General features: G+C 33.9%; 1 protein-coding gene and 1 pseudogene across 2 annotated transcripts; one reads left to right on the top strand and one right to left on the bottom strand.

The window, feature by feature from the left end:
* Positions 1-4,318: 4,318 nt before the first annotated feature.
* LOC148932390 (uncharacterized) lies at positions 4,319-4,910 on the bottom strand. The gene is made up of 2 exons (XM_089064016.1): positions 4,818-4,910; positions 4,319-4,702 (listed from the first exon to the last, which is right to left on the bottom strand). The coding sequence occupies exons 1-2, from the start codon at positions 4,908-4,910 to the stop codon at positions 4,319-4,321; spliced, it is 477 nt and encodes a 158-aa protein (XP_088920142.1).
* A 9,281-nt stretch (positions 4,911-14,191) lies between these two features.
* On the top strand, positions 14,192-18,950 carry LOC148932391 (tRNAse Z TRZ4, mitochondrial-like; annotated as a pseudogene). The gene is made up of 9 exons (XR_016135796.1): positions 14,192-14,470; positions 15,333-15,422; positions 15,509-15,553; positions 15,697-16,098; positions 16,191-16,461; positions 16,571-16,715; positions 16,939-17,301; positions 17,387-17,918; positions 18,583-18,950. The product of XR_016135796.1 is annotated as a tRNAse Z TRZ4, mitochondrial-like (transcript).
* Positions 18,951-26,688: the final 7,738 nt, after the last annotated feature.

Consider the following 26,688-nt stretch of genomic DNA (forward strand, 5'->3'; position numbering starts at 1 on the left):
ACAATACAATATCTAATTTTAGTTTCAGTTACTTTACTTTAACAATATTTTCTTCTTTCTCTTTTCCTTTCTCCTGTTGCTTTGCTTTGTTCATTTCAACATGTGCGTCATCCATTGAATTTGCAGCTGGTGGAGAAATAGTACAGGCTGATTCACTATTGTTATCACCCATTGTGTCTTCTTTTATTCCTTCTTCTTCTTTTTCTTGAACAGCCTATTAAATTAGTAATTTATAATTAATTCTAAATAACAAAAGACGAGATTTGGCTCATCCCTTTAGGATCAGAAACTGTTAATGTAGGGATATGGATTCTGTTTCTTTCTCTTGTCAACTACAACACATAATATGTTAACTACTCATAGAGACTATGTCAACAGCACTTATAAGTTATGTCAACTACATGTAAAAGCCATGTCAATAATTATTATAAATCATATCCACTACACTATCAAGTCATGTCAACAACACTTCACTTATTTTATAAAAATAATATACTGTTTAATTTTAGTTATACTTACCTCAACAACATTATCTCCTTTATGCAGTGGATTTTCTCTATCTGCTTCATCATTTGTGTCATCTTGGTTCTCCTTATCCTTCTGTTATTTCAATTGAAACAGAAACTTGTAATGTAGGGATATGGATTTTGTTTCTTTCTCTTGTCAACTACAGCACATAATATGTTAACTACTCATAGAGGCTATGTCAACAACACTTATAAGTTATGTCAACTACACGTAAAAGCCATGTCAATAATTATTATAAATCATATCAACTACACTATCAAGTCAGATCAACAACACTTCACTTATTTTATAAAAATAATATACTGTTTAATTTTAGTTATACTTACATCAACAACATTATCTCCGTGGATTTTCTCTGTCTGCTTCGTCATTTGTGTCATCTTGGTTCTCCTTATCTTCCTGTTATTTCAATTGAAATACATTATGTTATGTTAATTATATTTTTTTCTATAATATGCAGAATATCTTTATAGTTTAAGATAATTATTGTAAATTTTACCTGTTCAAGGTCTTTCTGGTTTTCTGTCTCACTCTCCTTGTTATCAGACTCTAGTACAGGTGTAGATATAGGAGATGCCGATTCATTATTGATGCCACATGTGTTGTCCACTTTTGATCCTTCTTGTTCTTCTTGTCCTTGAGTTTGTTGTTTTTCACGTACTTCTTCTTCAGCAGTCTATTGAAAGGGTTGTTTATAATTAATATTAAATTAATTTCAACTTAGAGAAAAGGTATGTAAACAAAATATACTTACTTTGTTACAGCAGTCTCTCCATTTGAAAGTTGGAAATTTAGTCAAATCTTCAAGTGCTTCCTTTTTCTTTTCAAGAGTAACTAGTGCTTCACAGATTGTTTTACAGTTGCCAAATGCCTCATTTTTGTCTTGAAGAAATAACTCTCTCAATTTCACACACTTGTCTTCCACAGATTGAACAGAAGTTGTTGGGCTTCCAATTGCAGATCTGGCAATATCACATACTAATCCAAATAGATGATTAGTTTGGACGTGTGTAGGAACTTCTTCAAGGGTTTTTACTAGATTGGTATTCCCATAATTTATGAGTAGAATGTATTTCATTACATTCTGCATGATATCTTTTGGGACAACGTTTTGGGAAGACCCAACCCCACTGTCAACTACATTTGGAATCTGTTGTTGAGGCTCTTGCTCCTGCTCCTGCTCCTCCTCCAGATTACGGACATAACTTCCGAAGATAAGTCCATTACCAAATATTCCCACATTTATCTCATTATCTTCCCTAGCCTGGAGATGTGTGCTTTTCCAGCCTTTCATTAATGGAATGTGCGAGGAACTGAACGTTTGGCTTGTAAAACTCTATCCATATAGCAGAGCTGCATATAAAATACATATCAATAATAATTATAAGCTATATCAACTACATATACAACATTATGTCAACATAATGTTCACTATTAATAATCTTTAATGTAAAACGTAAAACATACCATGAGCAAAGGAAATGGTCCTGCAAAAGCATTCATCTTTTTCTTTGACCAATTTTCCTTTGCAAACTTCAGGACAGACAATGTATACGAACACCAGTTGACATTTCGAATATTGTCCAGATCGTGAACTATTTCCCCAATCTTAGACTTTATTGTTCCACATGTTGATGGCTCAATCAATCCTGATTCTAATAGTAACAAAAACAATCTTTTGAACCATGGCCCTCCTTCAGTATCTTTTAACATAAGCTCTTCCACAGCTTTATGGCTAACATTTCCTCCTTTTATTTCACAATGTTTGGCTATATCTCTCATAAAAGACGCATTACTTTTACAGTTATCTCTGGAGTAATTTATCCTACCTCTCGGAAATCCGTATACCATCTCCACATCGTCCTCTGTTATACTAACAGTTCTCCTATTATTTAGCTTGATCTTGCACTCTTTTTCATCAAAACATTTCACCAATTCAAAAGCCAAATAGGTGGGAATGTAATCGATGTTGAAATGTAAAACATTCCCAAAACCCATGTCCTTGACAGCATTAATCTGGGCCTCATTCAATTTTTTCAGTGTTTCAATAAAATACCACGTCTTCCTTTTGACTAGAAGCCTTTTAGAAAAGAAATTACTTTCCTTTTTCTGTTCCTTAGCCTCTGTATACATTTCATTCGGTTTTTTGGTTCTAATCTCAGAAGCAATTAATGGGCTCTTGTCATTTTTTCTTTTACTTCTAATCTCAGATGTAATCAACTCATCCCCATCAATTGATGTACTTCTTTTTCTTTTTGTTGTGTTCTTTTTTTCTGGTTTAAAAGCAAGTATAATAAAAATGTTAAAAATACAGTAATATAATGTTAACCATATAACTATCTTCACAACCATTCAAACAAGCTCACATTATGTCAATAATTATTGTATAAAATGTCAATATCACTATTTCAACAAAATGTCAACAATATAGTATTATCATTTCAAAATTTATAGCAACTACAATCATACATATGACAATTGCCATCATACCCTATTGATATACTTTGTAATCCTCTGACACTTCACATATGAATTCACGTTTGTTTGTACAGAACATATCTATTTTATAGGAACCATATGATTATGTCAACAGAATTCAAACAAGCATACATTATGTTAACATTTATTTTATAAAATGTCAATACTACTATGTCAACAGACATCTTTTAATGTCAATAATCATAAAAATTTAAATACATACTGTTGTTAAATAATGAAATATTCTGCTGCTGTTTTAAAAAAGCCAAACTCGAACTCATCATATAATTAAATAATGAAACCTAAAAATATAATCTTTTGAATAATCAAACTTTGTTTTTCCAAAGTGAAATTGAAGTCATAAAATTAATAAAACAAAGAAATCTTTAACCTGAATGAGTCGTTTCAGTACTATTTGTTGATTTGATGTTGACCTTCATTTCTGACGTCGTTTTTCCAGGAACGGTCGATGATACTGAATCACTTGTGTTTCTCTCTTCTGTTGACATTCCTAATACTCTAAATCGTTTTAGAAACCTAGAAATGAGATGAAATTGGTTAGACGAAGGGTTTGAATATGAGAGAGAAGCAGAAATTTCTTTGAGCGGTAATCTATGTGTTAGAGAGTAGGTGGTAGAGAAATATTTATTATTCTCCTTTTTTATGAATTAGCGGAATAGTTTGTAGAGTAGATGCTTTTCAATTATATTTTTTTTTATCCGTTTTATTAGAAAAAAAGTCAGTTGACATTGTTAATATTTGAAAAAAAAGCAGTTGACATGACAATTATTCCGTTTTATTAGAAAAAAAGTCAGTTGACATTGTTAATATTTGAAAAAAAAGCAGTTGACATGACAATTATTTAGTTATTGGCATTACATAGAGTTTATTTCCTTTATACTGAAATGTATTGTATGACCATAATTCATCAATATGTTCAAAATATTGAGTTATCTGAAATTTTATATGAAGCGTATTGACAAGCTGTTTACATTTGTTGAGTTTTTATATGGAAACTACTAACATGTTTTTTATGATAATGATGCCAGTACATATTTAAAATTTAAAAATAAAGAAAAATAACTGCACATTTTTTTTTTAGTTAAAACAATTGTTTTTGAGCTGTTGACATAAAATTCAAGTTGTTGACATCACTATTGAAGTTGCTTTACTGATTTCATAGTTGATATATTATTACAGGCTGCGTAGTTCAAATCCATATATAATAATTGTCTTACACATCCATCTAAAAAAACATGATAACATCAAATATTCAAACGAGTCTTTGTTCAAATCAAAATAAAATAGTGGTTTACTTATTGGTTCTATGGCTAAACCATTCCTTGTACTTGTTCTGTAACTCAGATAATCTTTGCCTGTTTGCATTCATCCAGAGGTTAGCATGACATATCATATCCATACAGTTCTTGTTGCTCTCTGATGTAAGCATTGCTTCGCAATATCTTCCTCTGAGTACCTGTAGAATCTTCAAGCCGCGTGGAGTAAAGCCAATATCCCAATCCCTTCCCTTCTTGCCAAAGTATGTCTCCATATGTCTCATCATATAAACACCGTTGTCTTCTTTATTGGAGCTTGTTGCCCAATCTAAAGGAATAACCTTGTAAGGAGACTTCTTTATATTTTGTGATAGATCTGTCATGTTAATCTCTATAAAGTATGCCTCAAACATATCTTTCTGCAAATATATAAACAACTAAATTAAAATTTGCATACAAAGCATTTTAATAATATACATAAATTATGTGAACAAAAAACTAAACATAATGTTAGCTATATTTTAAAAAGCATACCAGTATTGCAACATCAAAGCTATACTTTTCCAAGGGATTCTTGTCTCTAGGTGGTTTGGCACTATCAATTATCTCAATTTTGCTCATCCTCATCCAGAATACCACAACATAGTGATAACCACTTTTAAAAACAGGGAAGAATACCTGTATTGTATGTTAGATAAAATTAGAGAAAAGAATTTGACAACTACTGTCAAAATATTTGCACAAAAATAAATTTGTTACCAAATCAATATTTCTCCAATCGAAATCTTCTATTGTTCTAATCTCCTGTTGAATTTGTGAAACAAAGTTTTTCTGGGATTGTAATGGATCCCAATGAGGCTGCCGATTTGTTATATTCAAATACTGCATTTAACATTTTTTTGTTAGTGAAATTTGTCATCCAAATAGTTGACATAGAAATTTAGATTACTCACACATGGGGATGTTGTCAGAAACAGACGTGGAGGTGACGATTTTGCTCTTTCTCTTTCCTTGTAGTTCAGGTGTGCAGCCCATACGTCAATTACACCTGTACTGATTTCTGAATGGGGTTTCAGAGATGAAAACACTCCTTTGCTTGCCCAAACAAAGCCATTAGTGTAGACACATAAATCACTGAAATGAAAGTGTCCAGATAACATTTAAATATCATTCATAAATCATAAATTATGTCAACTGCATGTAAATATAAAATGATTATAGAGATTATTCAAAGAATTAAATTATGCATACTCATTTATTCCTTCAGTTTCTACTATGTAGTAGTACATATCTCTTTCGTCTGGGTTCAGAGTTGTTTTCATATGCACGGCTCGTATTTCAAATGGTGAGCGTAGCACTGGGCTAGGACGCATTTCAGCACGAGTCCGTTTCTCTCTAGCTTCAGCCAGTGGAATCTCAGAGATCGGAACAGGTTTCAGATGCTGTTGTCAGTGAATTTAATGTTAGTAGCAATTACAAATCATGTCAACTATATTACACTAACTGTTTCAATAACTAATATGATTATGTCAACTACACTACATATCATGTCAACTGCACTTCACATCGTGTCAATAACCGTGTCAATTACATTTTAACAACTATATTATACTAACTGTTTCAATAACTAATATGATTATGTCAACTACACTACATATCATGTCAACTGCACTTCACATCATGTCAATAACAGTGTCAATTACATTTTAACAACTATTACAAGCAATGTAAACAATAATTCATTCATTTTTTTACCTGGTAAACAGTCATTCTTCTGTCCGTGTTTTCAGGACTTTTTTCTTTTTCCTCATGCATCTTCTCTTTCCCTTTATGTTCTTGTATTTGTATGTTGGATTCAGGAGGAGTGTCATCCAGTGTTTCAATACCCTCTCTCATTAAATACTCAACAATTGAGCATGCAGCTGCATCCTCCCTGTCTTCCTGAAACTCCATGGTATACCATGTCAATTATATTTTTGTCTATGTCAACTATTATATCCACAATGTCAATAACTAATAAAAAATCATATAAAAATATTCAAGAGTTTAATATAATCATTATAAACTGTACCTGTTCATTTATGATATCAACAATAACATTTGTTGCCTTGATTGCTTCTTCATTGTTGCTGATTTCAAAGTCAGTACATGTTTTTGATAATAGATGCAAGGCATTTTGTGTTCTCAAGTCTATATCAGCTTCATCTTCTGCTTGAATTTCAAACTCACTTTTCCTGTTCTCAAATCCTATAATTGATGCTTCAATATTGACATGTGCAGGAGATTCATTTGTTGGTGATGTCCTATCAGCTTTATCTTCTGCTTGAATTTCCAACTCACTACTCCTGTTTTCAGATTCTATAAGTGATGATTGATTATTGACTTGTCCAGGAGATTCAGTTGTTGGTGATGCTCTATCAGCTTCAACTTCTTCTAGCATTTCCAACTCAGTTCCACTGTTCTCAAATTCCATAATTGATTCTTGATTGTTGACATCTCTAGCATATTCAGTAGTTGGTGATGACCTATCAGCTTGAACTTGTACTTGAATTTCCATCTCACTTCCTCTGTTCTCAGATCCTAAAACTGATGCTTGGTTGTTGAAATGCTCTGAAGCATTGGCTTCTTGTTGTTGGAGAGATGGGGATGCTGTGTGTGGAGATCCTAATACGGCTGTCAAGATAGGAGAGTTTGATTCATTATCACCATCACACATCATATTCTCCTTGCTTTGTTCATCTCCTTCAACAGTTTGTCTGACCTCTTCGGGATTATCAACTGGTGATGTAGGTAAATTTTCATCATGCTTTTCTTCTACAACCTGTTCAAAAATTAGTTCAACAATGTATCAACAAAATGATGTATTAATTTAAATATAGGCTGATTATGTGCTTACTTTATCGAAGAAATCTCCCAATCTGAAAGTTGGAAATTCATTCAAATCTTCAAGTTTTTCGTTTTCTTTTTCAGCATTCCGTATTGAGTCAAATACCGCTTTCCAGTTATCAACAGCAACATTGTTGTCTATATGAAATGACTGGGACAAATGCAGGAAAGTGTCACTCACAGATACAACCGGAGATTTTTGGCTTCCAATTGCGCTTCTAGCAATATCACAAACAAATCCAAATAAATCATTATTCTTGATCTGTGAAGAAGTTTCTTTGAGGACTCTAACAAGATTGGTCCTTCCATCATTTATCTGATTGATGTATTTTAACACATTTTTCACCATATGTGATGGGAGTATGTTCTGAGAAGAAGACCCCACTCCACTGTCATCTACATCAACTCTTTGTTCTTCATTCTCTTGCTGTTGCTCTTCATTTCGAATGTATCTCTTCTTTACATTTCCTAAACCAAAAACTCCTGCACTGATTTCTCTATCTTCTCTAGCCTGAAGATGCTCACTTTTCCATCCTTTCATTAATGGAAATGTCCGAGGAACAGGACGCTTGTCATGTATAACTCTGTCTAAGTAGCAGAGCTGCATATGTTAAAAAATGCATGTCAATTACTATTGTATCGTGTCAACTAAATACAAAAGCCACTTAAAATAACTAATACAGCTTATGTTAATTATAGTACGGCTATATCAACTACACACGCAACCTAATGTAATTATGTTAATAATCAGCAATGCAAAATGTAAAACATACCATAAGAAAGGGAAGTGGTCCAGCAAATGCATTCTTCTCTGTGATTCACCAATTTTGTTTTGCAAATTTGAGAACAGATATTACATACGAACACCAATTTACATTTCTCACGTTATCCAGATCATCAATTATCTCTCCAATCTTAGATTTTACCATTCCACATGTTGATTGCTCAATCAATGTTGATTCTAGCAATAACAAAAACATTGTCTTAAACTGCCTTCCTCCTTGAAGATCATTCAACATAACCTTTAAAACATCGTTATGGTTCACACTTTCTTTTTTCGTACCACATTTCTTTGCTATCTTCCTCATGAAAGCTGCATTACTTTTACACTTATCTCTAGAATAAGTAATGTCACCTCTTGGGAATCCATATACAAGCTCCACATCCTCCTCAGTGATATGAATTTGTTTACCATTGTTAAGCTTAATCTTGCACTTATTCTCTTCAAATTTTTTTAATAATAATAATGCTAATCTGCTAGGAATGTAATCAATCTTGAAATGTAGAACACTCTCGAAACCCAACTCCTTCACAGAATTAATCTGTTCCTCATTCAGTCTGCTTATTGCCTCAACAAAATACATCGGCTTCCTTTTCACTAGAAGCCTCTGAGATAGATTTTCAGCAATAACAATTTTTTTCCCATACTCTACACTTTCCTTTTGCTTTTTCTTAACAATAATTAACTCTTTCTGAGATACCGAGGTACTCCTTTTTCGCTTGAATGTTCTTCTGTTTTCTGCTTTAAAATCAAACATAATAAATCTATATCAATTATACAAACTATCACGACAATAAGAAGTGTACTCTGTTGACATCAAGTGAGTGTATATTACTAAAATTATTTCATTAGATATACCAAGCACAATTAACAGAATTTCAGGCATTAAGTATGCTCTATCATTAGCAGGTATTTTTCATACATAGTTAGAACAATTATATTATTACTATTATGTCAATAGTTAAAGTTGACATAACCTGTTGATTATCTTATAAAGTTTATGGCAAGTATACTCTGTTTACATAAATATGACTATGTCAACTATTATTTAAACAAGCTTAGAATAACTACTACAACCATACATATGTTTTCTACAGCCATTCTAACAGCCATTGAAACAAGCATACCCTATGTCAATAGTTGTTGACATACTGCTACAGTCATACATTTGTATGTTTTCTACAGCCACTCTAACAAGCATACAATATGTCAACGTTATTATGTCAATACGTATTCAAACAAGCATACACTAATGGCAAGTATACTCTGTTTACATAAATATGACTATGTCAACTATTATTTAAACAAGCTTAAAATAACTACTACAACCATACATATGTTTTCTATAGCCATTCTAACAGCCATTGAAACAAGCATACTCAATAGTTGTTGACATACTACTACAGTCAATACCTATTCAAACAAGCATACACTAATGTCAATATATTATTAGCAAGTATACTCTGTTTATAAATATGACTATGTCAACTATTATTTAAACAAACTTAGAATATGTCAATAGCTATTCACATACTACTACAACCATACATATGTTTTGTACAGCTATTCTAACAGCCATTGAAACAAGCATACCCTATGTCAATAGTTGTTGATATACTACTACAGCCACTGTAACAAGCATACAATATGTCAATATTATTATGTCAATACCTATTCAAACAAGCATACACTACTGTCATTACTGTCAATTATTATAGCTATGTCAATAGCTAGTATATAAAATGTCAATAATCTTAAAAATTTAAACAAATCCTTAACTGGAAAGTGAGGATTCTTCTCTTCCTTTTTTTACAGGAGCATTTTTCGTTGCCATCTTTTCCGATTCTACAATCGCAAATCAACAAAAAAATTCAGCAAGTATCGAATTCTTAAAAAACGAAATCGAGATGTTTATTAGAACACCAAAATTGAAGCAATATACTTAAAATTTGAATCAATTTCTTAACCTGAAGAAGTAGCTTCATGCGTCGCCGATTTTGACTGCTGTTCCTCAGCTTCAATCGATTTTTCAATCGATTCTTTCCGATTTTCCTCTTCGTTCGTCATTTAAATCAGCGAGTTTTTGCAGATTTTCAATGTTTTCGGTTTGAATATTGAAAATCAGTGAGTTTTTGCAGATTTTGAAGGATTCGAATTGTACGAAGATCACGAGAGTTGTGATTTTGGAAGAGAGAGTTTAGAGAAATTTTAGAAATTGGTTTGAAATCAGTTTGGATGTTTCACGGTTTTTTGATTTATGAAATTACAATTTTACCCCCTTGTTGACATAATGTTGTATTTGTTGACATTTTGTTTAGCTTGTGGATTAGTGGCCCATATTGCATCTCATTTCTCAATTTAGCTAAATAATCTCAACCTAACAAGACCCTATATATATATATATATATATATATAGGGGTGCGTTAGGCTCCTTTGCACCCTAAGTGTCCTATTTCCTTCTTAATCTCAGCCCTTGGATCCTTGAATTGGATGGTTGTGATCAATGCATTATTAGTCTATAATGTTGCATTATTAGCCGCTGTGCATTATTAGACTGAAAATGTACATTATTAGTCTATAATGTTGCATTATTAGCCGATGTGCATTATTAGAATGAAAATGTGCATTATTAAATGACACGTGGCATTAATCTAACCGTCAGATGACAAAATCGTGGGGCTAGGATTAAGAAGGAAAAAGGACAAAAGATATGAAAAGGATTTGAATACATCCCTATATATATATATATATATATATATATATAGGGATGTACTAAGATGACAACCCTCTTTATTGTAACACCATACCACCATTTTAGGCCATTGGATCTGAAAATCGTGTGCTTGTCATGCTGCCACGTGTAAAAACACGGAGGGGTAAAATAGGAAATTTCTAATTTTACGTTACCAGATTGCAGTGTTGTTCATTGAATATTGCAGTCTTAACACAATAATATTGCAGTTTACCACGACTGCAATATCTAATATAGTAGACTGCAATATCTAATACAGTAGACTGCAAACCCGTGTTTTTTCACGAAACTTAATCCTAGGCGTCCATAGATGAGATCTAACGGACTATATTGGTGGTATGATGTTATTTTAACTATGGTGGCACCCTAGTGCACCCCTATGACAAAATCGTGGGGTTAGAATTAAGAAGGAAAAAGGACAAAAGATATGAAAAGGATTTGAATACATCCCTATATATATATATATATATATATATATATATATATATTTATATATATATAGATGACAAAATCGTGGGGTTAGAATTAAGAAGGAAAAAGGACAAAAGATATGAAAAGGATTTGAATACATCCCTATATATATATATATATATATATATATATATATATATATATAAATTACACACTAACTCTATAGCACTTTATCAATAACTTAAACTAAATTAAATAATAAATATTTTTTATTAATTAATGTAATTATATATGGAAATCTATTATTTATTAAATTATAAATTACATAATTTAGGAATAGTATTTATTTAAATAATAAATATGTACGTGATTATTAATAAAACAATTGGATTTTGTATTTTTGGAGCAAAACACCGTTTATTTGTTTAGTAAAAAAAATAGATAAACCTTTTCCATATCTAATTAATAACTAATCAAATAACCTCTCCGTCTAATAAAACTTGTCACATATTTCCTTTTTCATCTGTCCCTAAAAATTTGTCACCTTTCACTTTTACCATTTTTTATAATGGACCCTACATTTCACTCACATTTTAACTTTATAAGTGAACTATATAAATGGTACCTGGTTTTTCACTTTCGCATGCAAATGTTACCTGATCTTTATTTTATATCGTTTTTAGTACCCAGTGACGAAAATAACCCTAGGTACCAAACTTGTGATTATTTTGTTATGGAAGATATTTTTGGACATTTCTATTAAATATATACCAAACATGTGATTATTTTTTTCTTCATTTCTCAATTTTTTTTCTTCTTTAGTTTCTCCTTCTTTCTTTTCTCTTCTTTTTCTTCTTTATTTTTAGTGTTTTATACATACATCTAATTGCATTCATAATATAAATCAAGAACAAAACACCTAATTAAATTAATTATATAAATATGTGATTGGAGTGGTTTTTCAAGGGAGGAAAAAAAGAAAGAAAAAGGAGGCATAAAATGAAAAAATGGCCAAAAAGAGAGGGGCAGACTCTTAATACCCCAAATTCGAAAATTCCAAAACTCACTCTCACCACCATTTTTACACACCTATTATGAAGTCATATGGAGAGTAGCTAATTGATAACCACGTCAGTTTGGTAGAGAAAAGGGGTCATACAGTATGATATGGAATCGGGAACTCGATAGTTTATATGTGATAATCAGGTTAGATTGTATGCTATGAACCTTATGGAGGGGGAGAAAAACACACGGTCACCATGAGAGAGAAAGGAACCATGAGGTTCAAGCTCTAGCCTCATTGCCGATTTTCGTTGTATCGATCGTCCGATTGCATAAACCTTAATAAATCGAGTAAGCTCTTTTTATTTGTACTATTATTTTTTACAGCATGAAATTGATGAAGCTTTGAGATGGGATTTGGAGAATTTTGTCCAGAATTTGATGGAGTAAAGGGTGTTGGGAATTTTTGATTAATTGATGAATATGTGTTTAATGAGTAGGGTTTATGGTATTTAGAATCTATTGAACTCTAGCATAAAGATTACGTGAGAATTGAAATTATTGCTTAGGGTGTATGGTCTTTGTGATTGAATCTGCAGGTTAGGTTATTGTGATGATTAAATATAAGTGGAAATAGAATTTGATATAAAAGTTTGAATCGAATTATATCCTCTGAGTTTTCAGTGATCTGTTCTGAATTATTTTGGCTTGTGTAAAACAGTGAAAATTCGGATTTAACAATTTTTTAGAATAAATCTTGTTGGATTATAAAGTAGATATCTTGGGAATCTAAAAATATGAGTTCAAGCCTCTAAAGCCTTCTACTTAATAATATAGAGTGTTTATGACGAATCAATCTAACACAATTGTTATTTTAGGAAGCGAAAAAAGAGGAAGTATATAGTATATTTTATGGCATCACAAATTTTCTCAGCTTAATTTTGATCTATCATCAATAACGTAGTGGGTGTTAAAAAAAAATAAAATAATAATAATAATAATTATTATTATTATTATTATAGTATAATATTGTGTGATTCATAATTTAAATAATTATATTATTATTATTTGTTTATTATACTAGTTTTTAGTATTACAACAATAATACAATAATTAAAAATAATTATAACTATAACTATAATTAAGTATATTTGAATGATATAAAAAATAAATTAATTATTAATTTATAACATCAAAATAATAATTTTAATATTGATTAATAATAATAGTAGTATAAAGTGTGAGAAGAATGAGGGAAGAAATTATAATATCACTTTTGGTACTTAGTTTTGTATGCCCGCAATAACTTTAATGATATAAATGGAAATATGTATTTGTTTAGAGGCCATTTTGGGGTCAAAATTGCATCAAGTACAAAAATTGTGATTTATAGGTACCAAAAACGATACTACGTCCGTCCACAAACAATAGATTACTTTTGCCATTTTGGGACGTCCAAAAAAAATAGATCGCTTTCTTAAAATGAAAAGTTTATCTCTTATACTTTTCCAACTTTTTCTTCCCTCTCTCCTACTTTACTTACTTTTTCTCCCTATCTCTCTTACTTTACGTACTTTTTCTCCTCATCTCTCATACTTTACCAATTCTACATTAAAACTCGTGACATACACTTTAGTGATCTATTTTTTGTGGACGGAGGAAGTATAAAATAAAAATCAGGTACTTAGATACCATCGACTCCGGTATCTAATAAGTTCCACACTGGGACTGAGACACGGCCCAGACTCCTACGGGAGGCACAAGTCGCACGTTGCTTTCTACCACATCGTTTTTTATTTCAGAAAAGAAAATATAATAGAACATGTGCGCACGACGGGCTATTAGCTCAGTGGTGGAGCGCGCCCCTGATAAGTACTATTTATGTGCGAAAGTGAAAGATTAGGTATAGTTCACTCTTTATTTTAAAACTAATAGATAAAAGTAGGACCCACCTGCCACGTACTATTTCAACCCACTTCCTATACAATACATTTCTTAAAATCCGTGTCGGATCAAATGATGTCGAATTTTGAGGGCCGAATGGAGTATAAATAAAGTTATTGTTTCACATCTTCTTTCTCCACGGAAACATAGGTAAGTTTTATCTTCAAAATCTCTCCCTATCCGCAACTTTCCCCTTTTCGCTCAAAACCCAGGCAAATCCCTAGCCCTCTTCGCTACTTTCTCCTATTTAAAAGTGGTTTAAGAGAGAGCATTAAGAAGGTGAAGGGTGGAAGTGAAATAGGCGGAATCTTGGCGATGGGCTTTGATAAGAAGAGGGCTGAAGGAAGGGATGAGAGCGATAGGCCGAAAAAGCTGCAGCTCAATCCTTTTAATACCAATGCTTATGTGCAGGTAAAGGCAAATCGATTCGATTTTTGTTTCTTTCTGTTTGTTGCTTGGATTAAATGTTGATTGATTTTGCTAATGGACTTAATTTATGTTTTATCATCACTTTATTGGAGTTAATTTGCATTTGCACTAGGCATTCTCAGGATCTTGAATCTAGTTTAAAGTTTAATGCTAGTTAAAGATTGCTAAATTTGACTAAGGATTTTGAGACTCTAACTTTTGGTTTCTGGTGTTCCACATTGGATACTTTGAGGCTGTAGCAATATGAAAATTGATCGGGACAAATCGAGGACTCAAGAGATAAAAAAAATAAATTGTAGGATATTTAGTTGTATATTTGCTAAGATTTTGTTGCTTTTAGCTCTTCCGATGCTAAGGAATGCTTAAATACATTAACTAAGCTATAGTATAACTCTCATCCCACAATCCCAATGAGCACTCTTTGAGATGTTGCTTCTCTCAATCTATAAGAGGTATCTTTGCAGCCGAAAAGAACAGGTAGCTATGATGTGGGAGAGAACGGACATTACGGTATATGAACGAGATTTCAAGATGCCCCTGCTTATCTATGAAGTTCCTTTGTACAAGCTGAAGGTCAACAAGAGAGCAAAATGTGTTAACCCGGATGAGCTAGTCACGGAGAAGGACAATTTATTTTTCTCGTTTAATGCATTTTAACCTATGTTGAGATGCCACATCATGAAAGTCCAGTTGCATTGTATTATACTTCAGCCATACGTTTTTACTTGTGTGTGTCCTTTTCCTTTGCAATTAGATTTAATAGTATGGTCTTCCTTGTTTACTTTTTTTTGATAAGTAGAGTATTATGCTTTCATATCGATCAATTTGTCCATATATCTTGCAGATCCTTGGAAACGGAATGGATACACAAGACACATCCCCAACAGTCCTGCTGTTTCTTCAACATAAAAGATTTATATTTAATGCTGGAGAAGTGAGCTTACCTCAATCTTGTTTAAATTCTTGTATTGCGTAATGGTTTCTGGAAATAATTCCCATGTATCTTATACTTCTTTACAGGGATTTAAACGCTTCAGCACTGAGCATAAGATCGGATTTTCGCAGGTATCTTTTGAATAAACATTTACGTAGCTTGTTCTCTTTTTAGCAATTCTACAGATCGTTATACTTCCTTATGTGTCAAATTTCTCCAGATTAGTTAAATCGTGACTGTGGAGATTTAACTGTAATTGTTCTTTGCGCCAAAGGTCAAGTTGTGGGGCCCCTCCAACTTTGAATATTTGCTTGAAGCTATGCATTCGTTCATCCCCAAGGATGCCAATGTTAGTTCGCATAGCTTTGGGCCATCGCCTGGATCACCGAGTATGGTGCTGCAGAGCTTGGATAATCCTTTTGTTCTGTTCGACCACGAAGAGATCATAATATCCGCAATACTCTTGAGACCGAACTCTGACAAACCAAGTTCTCTTGAGCCTATTAAAAATGTGACGAAGCCCGGTGATCTCTCTGTTATTTATATTTGTGACTTGCGAAAGCTTAAGGGAGAATTTGACCTTGAAAGGGCCGCTGCTCTCGGATTAAGACCCGGCCCAAAATGCGACTCGCTGCTAGATGGGAATCCTGTAATGTCGGATAGTCAAGATATTATGGTAGATATTGTTTATCTCTTGTATCTTTTTAGTTTTCTGCTTTCAATCTTCTGCATATTTCAGCCTCGTGCCCAATGTGGTGTGATATTCAGGTACACCTAAGTGACCTAATAATGGGTCCGTCTGATCCTGGTCCTATTTCCTTTTGGTCGACTGCCCAACATTGTTGCATTTCCGGTATCTGCTGACCGTGCAATGCCTCGCCCAGTATTATGTAGATACAGCGCACGAGGTAATAGAGGGTTCCAAGATTGTGAATTGCGTAATTCATCTGACTCCTCTGAGCGTCGCTCGGACAGATGATTATCGAACGTGGATGTCAAAATTCGGAGAAGCTGAGCATATAATGGCAGGACATCAAATGTTGGTTTCTCTAAATATTTGAATCTTTCCGAACTTTCTGGATTTTTGTTGCTTTTTCGACTGCTTCTTCGTGTTTGATCTCTTGGAGCTGATGCATTCGTCTCTGCAGGAAAAATACGCAGGTGCCGATTTTGAAAGCTAGTACTATACTCGCAGCTCGTCTTAACTATTTGAGCCCTCAGTTTTTCCCGTCTCTGGGTTGCTGGACACCGCCGAACATGGATTTACCATCTGAGACAGAGGCATCACATGAGGTGCGCATGACAATATTTTCAAATCATGCGATTGTTTCCTAATTATATGATTCTCTGTTTTTTACTCGTTATCTCGGTTCTATTCAAACAGATTTCGGCTGAGAATTTCTCAAGGTATGCGAAATCTCTACGTGTGATAGATGGTTTTTGCCATATAAAGTGAAGCAATTATAGCTCATTTCTACTTGTTGATGATGGCTCTGTACCCTTGCTATATATGTAGTTTAATCTGCTACCCTACGAAAATATGGGGCTCGACAGATCAAGTATACCGAAACTAACATCTCATTCCGAGATCATTCAAGATCTGTTGTCAGAAATTCCGGAGGCTAGAGACGCCTCCGAAAATGTGACCCGTTTATTTTCAGATTGCGCGAGTGAGACTGAGGAACCATGGTTGCTCGAAGATGCTGTCCCTAGCTGTCTCGAAGATATAACCAGAGAAGACATGGAGATTGTTCTTCTTGGTACCGGTTCTTCGCAACCCTCAAAGTATCGAAACGTTAGTTCGATTTTCATCAATTTATTTTCCAAAGGAAGCATACTTAGATTGTGGTGATGGAAGCTTGGGACAGCTAAAGAGAAGGTTAACACTGCACCCCTTTTCTGCATTTGAGATTTTTTTTATCCGGATCGTCTTTCTCTTACCCCGTGTCATTGATATGTTGCAGATTCGGAGTCCAAGGTGCGGACGAAGCTATAAAAGGTTTGAAATGCATCTGGATTTCGAACTTCCACGCAGATCACCACACGGGCCTTGCAAGTATCCTTGCTCGACGACGTGATCTGTTGAAGGGATCACCACACGAGCCCGCCCTCGTCGTTGGCCCGTATCAGCTCAATTGTTTTCTGAACGACTACCAGAAGGTCGAGGATCTGGACATGCGGTTTCTCGACTGCTCTCATACAACCGAAGATGCATTGGAGGCTTTTGATTCGAACAAAGGGAACCCGACCAATCACACGAGCAAGGGCATCGATTCATCTCTGTGCAAGATTCTCGGAGAACTTGGATTAGAAGCGCTGGTGAGCTTCTCTGTCATTCATTGTCCTGGAGCTCATGGCGTCGTGCTGCAGGCTGCGAGCAGGATCAACAGCGCCGGTAAAACCATTCCCGGGTGGAAAGTCGTCTACTCAGGCGTCACCAGACCCTGCCCGAAACTTGTTTGGGCTGCCCGCCGCGCGACCGTGCTCATTCACGAGGCAAGTCATGACACTACTACTATTACTTCTACATGGCAAATACTTACGTACATCCGGGCACATTAGTCTCTAATTAGAAATTAGTTAAGATAGATGCACCGTGCATCTGGATGTATGGTGCACATTATTCTTTAATTAGAAATTAGAGCATCTCCAGTGGCGGACTTCCCACTAGGACTTCCACTAGGACTTCCTACAAAAACTTCCTGCCACGTCATCACTAGGACTTCCCGCAATAAAATAAATTCACAATTACTCAATTTATGGAATTAAAATTCAACGAGCCGTATTTATAGAGCTTTAAAAAAAAAAATTTAGTCGGACGTCCGACCTCGACCTCCGACCCACGCCACAATGGCGGACGTCCGCCCGCCCGTCGGTCGGATATCCGAGCCCATCCGACGTCCTCACGGGACGTCCGTGTCGTACCTTTTTCTTCACTACGGCGGACGTCCGGTCGGACTTCCGCGACGTCCTACCGCGACGTCTGCAGTTGGAGATGCTCTTAGTGGACTCATTAGTCTCTAATAATTTAGTGAAGGCAGTCTTTAATTAGAATTTAGTGAAGACATGTGCACTTTGCATCCGGATGTACTGAATGTGTGCCTATTTCAGTATGCTCACTGTGATCTCGGTTGACCATTTTATTGACTCACGTCTGCAGGCGACCTTTGAAGACGGGATGATGGACGAGGCGGCGGCTCGGAAACACAGCATGACGACGGAGGCAGTGGAATTGGGGAATTATGCGGGTGCGTATAGGATCATACTGACTCATATCTACCAGAGATACCCGAAGATCCCGGAGTTCGATGAAGCAGGGCATATGCACAAAACGTGCGTCGCGTTCGATATGATGAGTGTCAACTTAGCGGATGTTCATGCACTGCCAAGAGTGCTGCCATATCTCAAAGTTTTGTTTAGAGGTGAAATGACACTTGATGACTGAAGATGTGTAAGCTTAGACACTGCACTTGTTGCTTGCTTTTGATATTTTTTTTTAATTTAATGAAGCCACTTTTTATTATTTCACTTTGGTATCTTTATCTTTTGATTTTTGAAAAGATTGATTTTGAAGCCGTTATTTATAATATGTAATTGATTCGGCCATAATTCATTAAAAGAATACAAACTTTACATTTACAGATATAATAATAATTAAAACCACCCTTTGATAAACAAGAAGATGCAATAGCTTAGTTAGTTAGAGCGTGTGGCTGAGGTTCAACCCCCCTTTTTAGAGTCTTTGAATTACTGCATTTTTCCAATTTTTATAAGCATAATTTTTAAAACTATTTTTGATTTAGCATCAATTTAATCATACACAAAAGTTTAGGGTTTTATCCATAAAATAATAATTGTGGTCGATTATCAGTCATTTTGTGAAATTCTCAATATGCTTCATCTGTACATTGCGTAATTTTAGAGCATCATTAACCGTGGTCCAGATTGTGGCCCAGATTCAGGCCCCAAGTCCCCTCCCAGTCATCATTCCCCTAATTTTCAGACTCTGGCCACAACTTCTATAACCCTGCAGTCTTAATTCAAGCTCCAACTATTAAATTGCATTATTCACAGTTCAAACTTATTTTACTTAAAAAAATGAAAGCGTTAGCAATTAAAACACTGGAAATTCATGATTCATTCGAAAATTCAAAATAAAAAAAAAAGAATTTATAATTAAAAAAACATTAAAACATAAAAAATTTATAGAAAAATTAATTTTAAAAAAAAATCAAATTTGTGGCCCGGGTCCGGCCCGAACCCCCTCCAACGCTGGGCCGGGCCGCGACGCGTCCCGTCCCATGTGCGTGCAACGCTAGGCCATGCCGCAACCTGACTCGGCCTCAGGCCGGTGGCTCGTCCCCAAGCGCGGCCCAGACCCGTCCCAGATGCAGGCCGTGACCCAGGTGTGGTCAGGCCCGCCTGCATTAACTATGCTCTTATAGACCACGTCGGGGACTCGGACATCAATTTGTATATCTGTACAACTAGGATTACTTGTAAATTTATGCAAGCATAACAATATTTCATTATGAAACAGGTTGAGATCATGATTATTTTATTACTTTGTTTAGTTGTTTAAATTCATTTATCTTGGAGTCTGCGCGCGTGTGTGTTTTTGTTGTATGTATTGACAATTTTGTAACCTTAGACATTTGCAATGTTTATTGTCGGTGCAGCGAAATATTTATTAAATTAGGTTAATCTTAGCAAGAAGATAAATTCCAAATTCACATAATATCAAATAGTTTCCAAAAAATACCCACTATAAATAAGAGTCAATGCTATCATTTTTTTATAATATGAAAATATCTTAATCTCAGGGTGATTATAATATAATTGCTCTAATTTTTTTTGCCAAAAGAAATATATTATGTCTGGATTCAAAAGATGTTAAATGTAAATTAATTGGAACAAATGACTAAATTATTTACTGTCTACAAAACTATTAGGCTAACTGCATTCACGCATGCTTAGTTAAATTCAAATCCCTTCTTTTCTTATTTTTGTTGGTAGGAAGTTACAAGTTAAGGGAGATATTATACATAGAGAGCAGTGGGAGGCGCGTTATAATGCTATCTTTTCTTAAATTGCTAACTTGCTAACTCATCTACATAGTGATCAAAAATGTCAACACGATCACATTAAAATGTCAATACATATTTGTGTTAATAAACTGTGTTGACATTAAAATATTAATGTCAACACAATGTATTAAAATATCAAATAATGTTTATGTTGACATTTCAGTATCATCGTGTTGATATTTTTAATACACTATATTGATGAGTTAGCAATTTAAGAAAAAAGTTAGCAACGGATCACATCCCTAGCGTACTTACTAACCGTTTCCTCCTCGCCCGGGCACAGGAAAATCATTAACTATTAATTTAGACAACGGCTCAGGAAATACAAGGACTCGCCGTGTCTATGAATTATCAATTTTATCGTAAATTTTGGGGTTTGGGGCTAATATATGCTGGACTAATCACGCTCGATATATTCACGGTTTCTTTTTACTAGTACTACACTTTTCTTGTTCTAATTTTATACTCCTTTTAACAAATAAATACACTTATAAATTAGTAGTACATAGTAGTGAATAGTACTAGTAGTATTTTTACTTGAAACATTATGCAATTCTTAGCCCCAAAACCGTGTAAGATAAGAAATTGATGTGTGCAATGGATATCGTTGATGAGAAAGAAAAACCGATGTTTAGAAGTACTTTAGGACAAAATTTAATAATAGGGCCTACTCCATCTAGCCCAATTATACCTATTAAATGGAGCCATTTTGAGAAGCCCAAAATAAGTTCATTCGTTTTAGTTGCAGCCCAAACTTTGAGAAGCCCAAAGTAAGTTCATTCTTTTTAGTTGCAGCCTAAACTTTGAGAAGTCCAAAATAAGTTCATTCTTTATAGACGTAACATTGACTGAAGTGACTGCAAGTCTGCAACGGTACACTCATTTATGTCTTCAAGCACCCTTTCATTTAACAAACCATAAATTAAAAGTAATTAGTTGAGAAAAATGAGTGAATTAAACGTACCACTTACCCTCCACTACTGTATGGATCTTGTAGGTCATTTCAAAATAATATTACTTCATTCGTCCTAAAAAAAATAGACAAAGTTATAAACGACACGAATTTTAATGTGCATTATCATTTGGTAGAATAAGAGAGAAGGAGAACAAAAATAGTGAAAGTAGTGTTAGTGGGTCTACATTATTAGTTGTGTGTTGTTGGTTAAAAACTTTCTATATTTAAATCTTGTCTGATTTTGGAAAATGGCCAAAAATAGTAAAATTAGTACAGTACATTTTTTTAGACTGAGGAAGTATATTGCTTTCAAATTGCTTAAGAAATAATACAACTATCAATTTTATCTTATTCACTAATAAAATAAATTCAAATTTTATTAAACTAATGCAAAAATAAACAAGTACTCACATGAGCTCCATAATATAGCAACTTGACCAAATATTAATTCGTAGTACTACTAATAAATTAATGCGCTAAAATCACAAATCACTATGTTAATGCTTTTCCACACATTCATGCTTCACTTTTAGACACCAAATTTACTTCACTATTTCGAGTCAATGAAAATTAAATTTAAGAAAATAAATATATCACAGTTATCAACTAGAAATTTATATAGCTAGATTGATAATATGGATTACTTAGCTCTCAAGACTTTCATAGTTGATATATATTTACAATGAAATATATGATTATATGAAAACTAATAAATATGGCTAATCGTTTGATATTTGGTAAGTTACTCCTTCGACACCTTAGTTTGTCATTTACGAAAAAAATAATTAGTTCCATGCTAGAGATCGATAAAAATAAATTATTTGAATCGCATTGCTTTAACTTGTGGATGTGACTATTCAATAGGATACTTGAAATTCATTGTTAAAATCCTTGCAAGCCAAATAAGGAGTACATAAATATGTTAAATTTTACCTTAACATATTGCTTCCATTAGGGGTGGGTTATCGATATGAAAGAATTTCATATCGTTATCGTATTGAAAGTTTCGATATATCGAAACTTTCGATATATCGAATTTCGATATATCGAACTTTCGATATGGATCATATCAATATCGTTATCGTAACGATATTTCGATATATCGTAAGATCGATACGATATATCGAAATATCGTTATCGTATCGAATACCTATATATCGAAAAATATAATTTCAAAACTGAAAAATAACACAAAAATTAATAAAACTTCAACACAATAAAATAAAAAGTTTTCTTATTAGGGTTTCATATATATATTTTCTAAATATATGAATGAATTAAATGGATTTATATATATTTATAATTTTAAACTTCAATATGTATTGAATTTCAATATGTTTCGATATATTCGATATAAAACGATATATCGCGATATAAGGAAATTCATATAGTTATCGTATCGGAAACTTACGATACGATACCGTATCGTATCAAAAATTACGATATACCAAAAATTCGATAATTTTTCAATACGATACGAGCGATATATCATTTTTTCGGTATTTTTCCCCAGCCCTAGCTTCCATACGTCATTCTTGTTAGGGAGATTTAGAATATTGAACAAAAACGGATAATCTGAAAGTCGTGATAAATCAGTTTCAGATCAAATCAATTTCGGTGGTTCTACCAAAATATTTGATCGGATACAATTAAGAGAAATCAGAGCTTTTGTATGTTGATGTTCGAGAAGTATATTGAACCAAAAGAATCGATCTGATTTTGAAGAAGATGAAACAGTGCTTTTGTAGATGAAACAGTGCATCTGTTGGGGGAAAAACCGAAAATAACTAATTTTCAAAAGGTTTCCGAAATTGCAAATTAGTCCTTTGACTTTCAAAAATTACATTTCCGGATGAATTTCTTACACAGCTCGACCCCAGCCAGGGGCTCTGCCCCTTGGACCCCGCTACCCGGGGACGCTGCCCCCGGACCCCCGTCCATCATAATGAATTCAAATAAGCGTGCACTCCGCACTTCCATATTGATCAATCAAGTTAACCCAATTACACTAAAATATCCAACAATCCTCCCCTATTTTAGTGCAATCCTTGATTTAACTAAAACAAGTCAACTCAAACGTTCAAACTATTGCATAAATGAAATACCGTAACGATTGAATTCCACCTTAGTACATTACATATTTCAAATATTTGAATACCCCGGGTGTCTCTAAGGATTGAACCCTGGGAACTCACATTGAATACACGAAGATAATGTACACAAAAGCTTACATACGAATATGTTCTATCTTGACACTATATTTTACTAGCCTATGTCCTTATCCTTCATAAACATGTCGAAACCAAGTCCCAGCTTCTTGAAACTGCTAAACTTCATGCTTATATAGGTAGCTCCTTTATTCTTGCACCTACATTTGCAATTTCTCAAAAGAACTATTAAGAATATATACATTCAACCTCCTTAACTTGTAGGTCCGAACACATACCTTGGGACGATTTTCAAATGTGTTCCAATCTCCAAATATTAAGTCTTCCACATTGAATTCTGCATCTAGTGTCATACTAAATGGGAATTGGGTATCTTAATATCAAATATTTGTAGTGGACTTTAATCCCATCATCCCTATAGCCGATTTGTGCACAAGATCTCTACTTAACCCTTTGGTTAAATGATCGGCTAAGTTATCATGAGTTCTCACAAACTCCACAGATATCACACCATCCATAATAAGTTCACGAATCATGTTATGTCTAACACCTAAGTGTCTTGACTTTCCATTATATACTTGACTATATGCATTAGCCAAGGTAGCTGCACTATCACATCTGATAGATATAGGTGATACCGGTTTAGGCCACAATGGAATTTCATATATTAGATTTCTTAGCCGTTCAGCTTCTTTACCAGCTGCTGCTAATGCCACAAACTCCGATTCCATTGTTGAATTCGTGATACAAGTTTGTTTCTTTGATGCCCAACATATAGCACCAACTCCAAGACGGAATACCCAACCACTTGTGGAAGAATGATCTTCCATATTGGTAATCCAACTTGCATCCGAATAACCTTCAAGAACATAAGGAAATCCAAAATAAGTCAACCTATAATCCATGGTTCCAACACCTTCTCAATATAATGTGATTGAGAAATGAAAATTCCTTGTTCTCCATGTGTGATCTTAATTCCAAGAATCACATCAGCCTTCCCCATGTCTTTCATTTCGAACTTAGATGACAAAAACAGACGACCAGTTCGACGGATTTCTTTGTTGATTTTGAAGTTTTTCGGTCGATTTTACCGACTCTGATTCTGTTTTTCTGTTTTATTTGTTTTTCTCCAGTCAAATTTGTTCCTAATAAATTTTTTCTTTTTTTTTATTTTCTCATCTTTAGGTTCGACTTCAGTTCATAATCAACAACTAAGTGTTATTTGATGGATTCTTCATCTTATTTCGAGTCTACGTCGACGAATGGTGGAGGTAGTTTGGTTTGATTTGCATTAACATGATTTTTTTGTGTTATGTTGGTGATTTATGCTCTGTTGACATGACTTGAAAATCTGTTGACATGATTTATGTTCCTTGGTAAATATTCTGTATTGTTGCTATGCTCTTCGTTGACATTTTCTTTCATTAACATTATTTTGTTGTGTTATGTTGGTGATTTATGCTTTGTTGACATGATTTATGTTACTTGTTAAATATTCTGTTGACATCGTGTGTTTGAATTGGTGTATTATAATTAAACTGGACATTTTGATCCTGGTAATTTGAAGCATGTTCTGATATTTTGGCTTACATAACTTATAACAATTGTCTAAGAATTTTATAAGAGTGCAGCCACTTCTTTAGATTTAACTATAGGGGTAATTTTCTGCTTTATGTGAAGCTACTTGAGAAATCTGCTCAATAATTCTTGACCGAGGAAATAAACGTTAGTCTAAGTGGATTAATGTTTGGTTGGATTTTCCCTAGCTTGCAGATGTGTGCTTGTCCAACCTTTCATTATTGGGAATGTACGAGGAACTGAACGTTTGGCTTGTAAAACTCTACCTATGTAGCAGAGCTGCATATAAAATCCATATCAATAACAATTACTAGCTATATCAACTACTCATACAACCTAATGTAATTATGTTCACTGTTAATAATCTGTAATGTGAAATGTAAAACATACCATGAGCAAAGGAAGTGGTCCTGCAAAAGCATTCTTCTTTTTCTTTGACCAATTTTCCTTTGCAAACTTGAGAACAGACAATGCGTACGAACACCAGTTGACATTTCTAATACTGTCCAGATCATCAACTATTTCCACAATCTTAGACTTGATTGTTCCACATGTTGATGGCTCAATCAATGTTGCTTCTAATAGTACCAAGAACAATCTCTTGAACCTTGTCCCTCCTTGACAATTTGCTAACATAAGTTCTTCAACAACTTTATAGCTAACGTTTCCTCCTTTTTTTATTTGACAATCTTTGCCTAACTCTCTCATGAAAGCTGCATTACTTTTACAGATATATCTGGAGAAACTAATCCTACCTCTCGGAAATCCGTATACCAGCTCCACATCGTCTTCTGTAATATTAACACTCCTCCCATTATTAAGCTTCATCTTGCACTGTTTTTTTATCAAAGCTCTTCACCAATTCGAATGCCAAAAAGCTAGGAATGTACTCTATGTTGAAATGCAAAACATTCCCAAAACCCAACTCCTTCACTGCATTAACCAACCTGTGCCTCATTCATTTTTCTCATGGTTTCAATAAAAAACAACGTCTTCCTTTTGATTAGATGCAGTTTAGAAAAGTAATTACTTTTCTTATTCTGTTCCTTAACCTCTGTGTGCTTGTCATTCCGTTTTTTTGCTTCTAATCTCAGAAGCAATTAACTGTTTCCGGTCATTTCTTCTTTTGCTTCTAATCTCAGATATAGTTAACTCGTCCTCATCAATTGATGTGCTTCTTTTTCTCTTTGATGTGTTCTTTTTTTCTGGATTAAAATCAAGTACAATAAAAATGTCAACAATACAGTAATATCATGTCAAAATTCATAATAATCCCGTGTCAACAGAACATATATAGTTTATAGCAACCATATGACTATGTTGACAGCCATTCAAACAAGCATACATTATGTCAATAATTATTGTATAAAATGTCAATACCACTATGTCAACAAAATGTCAACAATACAGTAATATCATGTCAAAATTTATAGCAACTACAAGCATACATATGACAAGTGCAGTCATACCCTGTTGAT

This window comes from Salvia hispanica, chromosome 2 (assembly GCF_029641045.1).
Source record: "Salvia hispanica isolate PSC_SH4W2 chromosome 2, Shi_PSC_v1, whole genome shotgun sequence".
Classification (NCBI taxonomy): Eukaryota; Viridiplantae; Streptophyta; class Magnoliopsida; order Lamiales; family Lamiaceae; genus Salvia; species Salvia hispanica.

What these genes read in the sequence shown, in the direction of transcription:
- LOC148932390 (XM_089064016.1), bottom strand. Translation starts at nt 4,910, where the DNA reads ATGAGGATGAGCAAAATTGAGATAATTGATAGTGCCAAACCACCTAGA. An exon ending in GCTTTGATGTTGCAATACTG is followed by an intron (nt 4,703 to 4,817) that starts GTATGCTTTTTA and finishes ATATATTTGCAG; the next exon opens with AAAGATATGTTTGAGGCATA.